At 39.5% G+C, this 5455-nt stretch overlaps 1 protein-coding gene across 3 annotated transcripts in view; it reads left to right on the forward strand.

Moving 5' to 3' along the window:
- Prpf3 (pre-mRNA processing factor 3) overlaps nucleotides 1–5455 on the forward strand; it is a 22497-nt gene that overhangs the window by 9852 nt on the left and 7190 nt on the right. For all 3 annotated transcript variants that reach the window (XM_010616394.3, XM_010616396.2, XM_010616397.2), the window contains 4 exons: nucleotides 1048–1354; nucleotides 2053–2219; nucleotides 2780–2859; nucleotides 5174–5317. In XM_010616394.3, the coding sequence (XP_010614696.1) occupies nucleotides 1048–1354; nucleotides 2053–2219; nucleotides 2780–2859; nucleotides 5174–5317 (698 nt within the window). The remainder of the gene's footprint in view (nucleotides 1–1047; nucleotides 1355–2052; nucleotides 2220–2779; nucleotides 2860–5173; nucleotides 5318–5455) is intronic.

Raw genomic sequence — 5455 nt, forward strand, 5'->3', positions numbered from 1 at the left:
AAAAAAAAAAAAAAAAAAAAAAAAAAAAGTAGTACCTTTGAATGTTACTCTTTTTTCAGAGAACCTAAAGTATCTCTTACAGTTTTATATTTCATATGATCTATAAATACTGATTGAATTTCTTGGTTTCCTTGTTTTAGAGTTTATCTTTATAATTGGTAGAACTGAGAATACCATTTTTCGTCTAATATTGGAACTGGCAATAGAACCAGGTCCTTGAGTTTTTAATCCAGGGGTTCACCCATTAAACTACATGAATAAGAACATATCCAAGGATTCTCTACAACTAGGCAAAGATGTTAGACTGTAGCTTTAGTGTTTCTGATTGGTCTGGCATCACATGACTGACTCGAGAATTTAAGACTACAACGTGAGTATGTAGCTCAGTGGTAGCATGCATGCAGCCTTGGATAAAGTTCCAGCACCGCAAAAAATAAAAAAATTTGAGTAAGAAGTGATAGGATTATAAAATGTTAATATATATAAATTAATCTCATGATTGTTTAAATATTCAGTTTGCTATGTGGCATGTGTGTGTGTGTTTTGCGGTGCTGAGGATTAAACCTGGGGCCCTGCACATAATAGGTAAATGCTCTACCACTGAGCTACATCCCCAGCTCCAGTTTGATATTTTTACACTTAATCTTACCCAAAAGGCTGAGATTCAATCCTGTTTGATATTTTTTAGTCAAGATTTTATGAGCTGGGGATGTAGCTCAGTGCCACCGTGCCTGCATGGCAAGGTCCTGAGTTTGATCCCTGGTACCAAAAATAAATAAGTAAAATAAAATGTTTTTTTTTTTAATTTATTTATTTATTTTCAATATGGGGGCAAACTCAAGACCTTGTGCTTGTGAGGCAGGCACGCTGTCACTGAGCTAAATCTCCGGCCCTAAAAAGATTTTTATTATTCATTGATGGGGTTGTCTTCCGTAGAATTATTTTACATAGTTGTCTTTATTGGGCTTTGGTCTGTTTTATTCTGTTTGATTTTTGATTGCATTATTGTTCTGTGTAGGAATTCTTTTTTTGTGTTCTGTTTTTCAGGAAAGTAGAGTTAAAAGATCAGACTAAACCTACACCACTGATCCTAGATGAGCAAGGTCGGACTGTAGATGCAACAGGCAAGGAGATTGAGCTGACACACCGCATGCCTACACTGAAAGCCAATATTCGTGCTGTGAAGAGAGAACAGTTCAAGCAGCAGCTCAAAGAAAAGCCATCAGAAGACATGGAGTCCAATACTTTTTTTGACCCCCGAGTCTCTATTGCCCCTTCCCAGCGCCAGAGACGCACTTTTAAATTTCATGACAAGGGTAAATTTGAGAAGATTGCTCAACGATTACGGACAAAGGTATCTGGCTTAGAGTATGACCCAGAATTTATAAAAAGTTAGAAAGCTAATAGAAAGGAAAGTACTGATTTCAGTTCTAGTTGGGGCAATTAGATAAACAGGTGATTTAAAGCAGGTATTTCAAGTTTTAAATACTATGTTCCTAGAATACTTGATTTTTGCTTTCTCTTCCTTTTTTTTTTTTGGTACTGGGGATCGAACTCAGGACCTTACACTTACGAGGCAGGCAGTGGCACCACTGAACTAAATCCCCAGCCCTTCCTAATTACTTTCTACTAAAGTGGAAATAAATTGAATTTGAAATATTTCACCACACTGGAGAGAAACAATTGAAAAATTTTTGAGTGACCAAGAAACACTAGCCTGGTATTAGTATTTGCGGCAGTCTCCACACCAGGAGAATTGAATTGACTATATATTCAGTTTGTTTTGTCTGCTTTTTGTTCTTCCAGAATGAGGATTTCATTGAGTTAAATTTCATTTCTGCATATCTGCTACAGGCAGACACTGAAGGTGAAATGAAGGGGATGGGGCGAGATGTATGTGTGTAAAGGACAAAATAAAGCAGAGTGCCTCTTTTTCCTAAGCTTTCAGCAGTTCAGCTCTTACATGTAAAGTTCAACAAGGGGTATTACAGAATTTGGGCTTCTACCAATTTGTTGTCTCCAGTTTATCTTCCTCTCTTGGTTTGTCTTTAGGCTCAACTGGAAAAGCTGCAGGCAGAGATTTCACAGGCTGCTCGAAAAACAGGCATTCATGCTTCAACTAGGCTTGCCCTCATTGCTCCTAAGAAAGAGCTAAAGGAGGGCGATATCCCAGAAATTGAGTGGTGGGACTCTTACATCATACCCAACGGCTTTGACCTGTGAGTTTGTTCATTAATACCTTTGACTGTGGCTATACTTGTTCGGTTATATTTGTAGTACTGGGAATTGAACCCATGTACTTTACAGTGAGCTGCATCCATGCCCTTTTTTTATTTTTTATTTTGGGACAGGGTCTCATTAACTCACTAAATTGCCTAGGCTGGGCTTGAACTTGCAGCCCTCCTGCATCATCCTCCAAGAGTGTTGGGGTTTGGGGGTACAGGCATCCACCACCACATCTGGCAATCTTAGCTTTTTCTTACCCTTTCTTTTTCAACCACCCTGCTTGGGTCTTATTTCAACTAATGAAAGGACATGCTGTCAGTCAGTGGTGTTATGGTAGAAAAAAATTGGGACTGGCTAGTGGAGAGTGCATCTAGCCTTAGTGGGACACGGTTTTCTCATCCTAAAAATTATGTGAAAGTGCTAAAAACATTAAAACACATTATAGAGAATGGGGTTTGGTGTTTTGTTTTTTTTTCATTGTTTTTCTGAGACTCCTCTCTTGGCATCATCTCTACCCACATATCCTGTTGTTTTCTCCTTCCTCCAATTTTAGTACAGAGGAAAATCCCAAGAGAGAAGATTATTTTGGAATCACAAATCTTGTTGAACATCCAGCCCAACTCAATCCTCCAGGTAATGTACAAATTTCTCAAGGCTCTGGATCAGCATTAGCCAATAGAACTTAGCTACGGCTGTAGTTTTGCACACCACCACCGAAATCTACCCATCTTTGATATTTCTTTGTCCTGAGTCTTTCCCTTTTTCGGTAGTACTGGGAATTGAACTCAGGGGCTCACACTGAAGTATGTCTCTGGCTCTTTTTGGGGGGTTTTTTTTTTTGGTACCGGGGACTGAACTCGAGTCCTTCTGCTTGCAAGGCAGGCCACCGAACCACTGAGCTAAATCCCTGGCCCTCTGGCTCGTTTTTGTTTGATTATTTTTGGTTTTTGCTTTTGGTACTGGGGATTGAACTTTTTTAAATTTAATTTTTGCTATACTAGCGATTGAACCTAAAGCTGTCACGCTGGGCTACATCTCCAGCCATTTTTATTTTGAAACAGGGCTTTACCAAATCTGTAAATTGCACAGGCTGAGCTCAAATTTGCAGTTTGAGCAAATTTGTTCTTAGCTTCTCAAATTTTTGAGACCACAGATGGGTACCCCCATTTCTGGCTTTTCCTTTCCCTTTTGCATTTTGCAGCAAAAGTCTATGAGTTCAGTCAAAAAGAGGTTTTAGTTGTGGCTGTAGTTTCAACTACGAATGTTTTGAGTAAGTCATTTAGAACCTTGAGAGCGTCCTCATATGTAAAGATACTAACTCTGATACATCATCTTCCAGAGTTATGTGGATCAGGTCAGGGGTAGTGTATAGCTGTAATGCCAGCACTCTGGGAGGTTGAAGCAGGAGGATCACAAGTTAAAGAGTCCAGCTTTGGCAACTTAGTGAGATCCTGCCTCAAAAATATAAAAGAGTTGAGGATGTAGCTCAGTGCAAATCACCTGAGTTCAATCCCTAGTACCACTTTAAAAAAAAAAAAGAAAGTTATGTGGATCATGAATGATTTAATGTCTGCCAGGCATGGTGGTGCACACCTATAATCTTAGCACTCAGGAGGCTAAGACAAGATGATCACTGATGAGTTTGAGGCCAGCCTGAGCACATAGTGAGTTTAAGGACAGCCTGAAATATACAGCAAGAGTCTGTTTCATCCTCCCCAAAAAATAAAATAAAATAATCTCTTTTACCAGACTTGGGATGAACAAAGAGATAATATCCTAATTGGTAAATTTGCTTGACATTTTCTTTAATAAGTTTAGAAAAATAAAGACCTTGAGATACAGGTTAAACTTTCATATCTGAAATGCCTGAGATGAGTGTGTTTCAGATTTCCTGGTTTTTCAGATTTTGAAATATTTGCATAGACTTTTAATGGAGCTCCCTACCTCCCCCTTTTTGGTGATACTAGGGACGCAGTTTCTCTAAGTCTCTACGTTGCTCAGTCTGGCCTCTAACTTGCAGTCCTCCTATTTCAGCCTCCCACAGCATACAAGAGTAGGCCACTGCTCCTCGGCTGCCAGTTGAGTGTTTCTAACCCAAAACCATAAAATATGCCAGGTGTGGTGGCACATGCCTGTAATCCCAGCACTCAGGAAGCTGAGGCAGGAGGATCACCGTGAGTTCAAGACCAACCTGGGCTATATAGTTCAGTCTCAACTGCATAGTGAGACCCTATCTCAAAAAAACAACAACAAACAAACAAAAAAACAACACATTTTTTTGAGAAAGACTCACTATAGTTCAGGCTGTCCTTGAACTCTGGGTGATCCTCTTGCCTCAGCCTCCCAGGTGCTGGGATTACAGATGTGCACCACTATGCCTGGCCCAAAGTTTTGGATTTTGGACCATGGTGTATTTTGGATTTTCAGGGTTGGGGCATTCAACCTATGACAATTTGTAGTGATCACTGAATTTTACTTATCCTGACACTACTTGAAATCATTGTGATTCATTTGAAGATTATTCACTAAACCTCTTCTGCAAGTCTAGAGGATTTTTCCCATTCCTTGTGACTCCAAAATTATAAATGTTATTGTCTAGCCAGTGATTTTCAAGTTGTATTCCATAGAAATATTGAAGTGCAAGAGGTAGGATCTTAATAGATTCCTCAGTCCCTTTCAGCTACCCCAAATCTTCACATAGAGCAACTAGAACAAGTGTAATTTCTTTTCTGTTTCCTGTATTTCATTTCATGAAAGACTAAAAGGTTGCAAAAAACTAATATAGAATACCACTTAATGAGTACTTTTAAAATACATAATCATATGATCTCTGTTACAGGTTAAAAATAATAGTAATTCCACTACAGGTCTTTTTAATGTGATGATACTCACCTAAGTGCTTCTAATATTCTTACTCTTTTGGTGTACTCATTTCTCTGCGTGACAGTTGACAATGACACACCAGTTACCCTGGGGGTTTATCTTACCAAGAAGGAACAGAAGAAACTTCGAAGGCAAACTCGGAGGGAAGCACAGAAGGAACTACAAGAGAAAGTCAGGTTGGGCCTGATGCCTCCTCCAGAACCCAAAGGTACATGTCTTAGTTGGCCTGCTACTAAAAAGGTGGTAGGCTTCTCTCTTTAATAAATTTTGGGGCCAGGGATCTGGCTCAGTGGTTCCGCCACCTGCCTTGCAAGCACAAGGGCCCAAGTTCAATCCCTGGTACCAA

Source organism: Fukomys damarensis, unplaced genomic scaffold (assembly GCF_012274545.1).
Source record: "Fukomys damarensis isolate Sample0158 unplaced genomic scaffold, DMR_v1.0_HiC HiC_scaffold_33, whole genome shotgun sequence".
Lineage (NCBI taxonomy): Eukaryota > Metazoa > Chordata > Mammalia > Rodentia > Bathyergidae > Fukomys > Fukomys damarensis.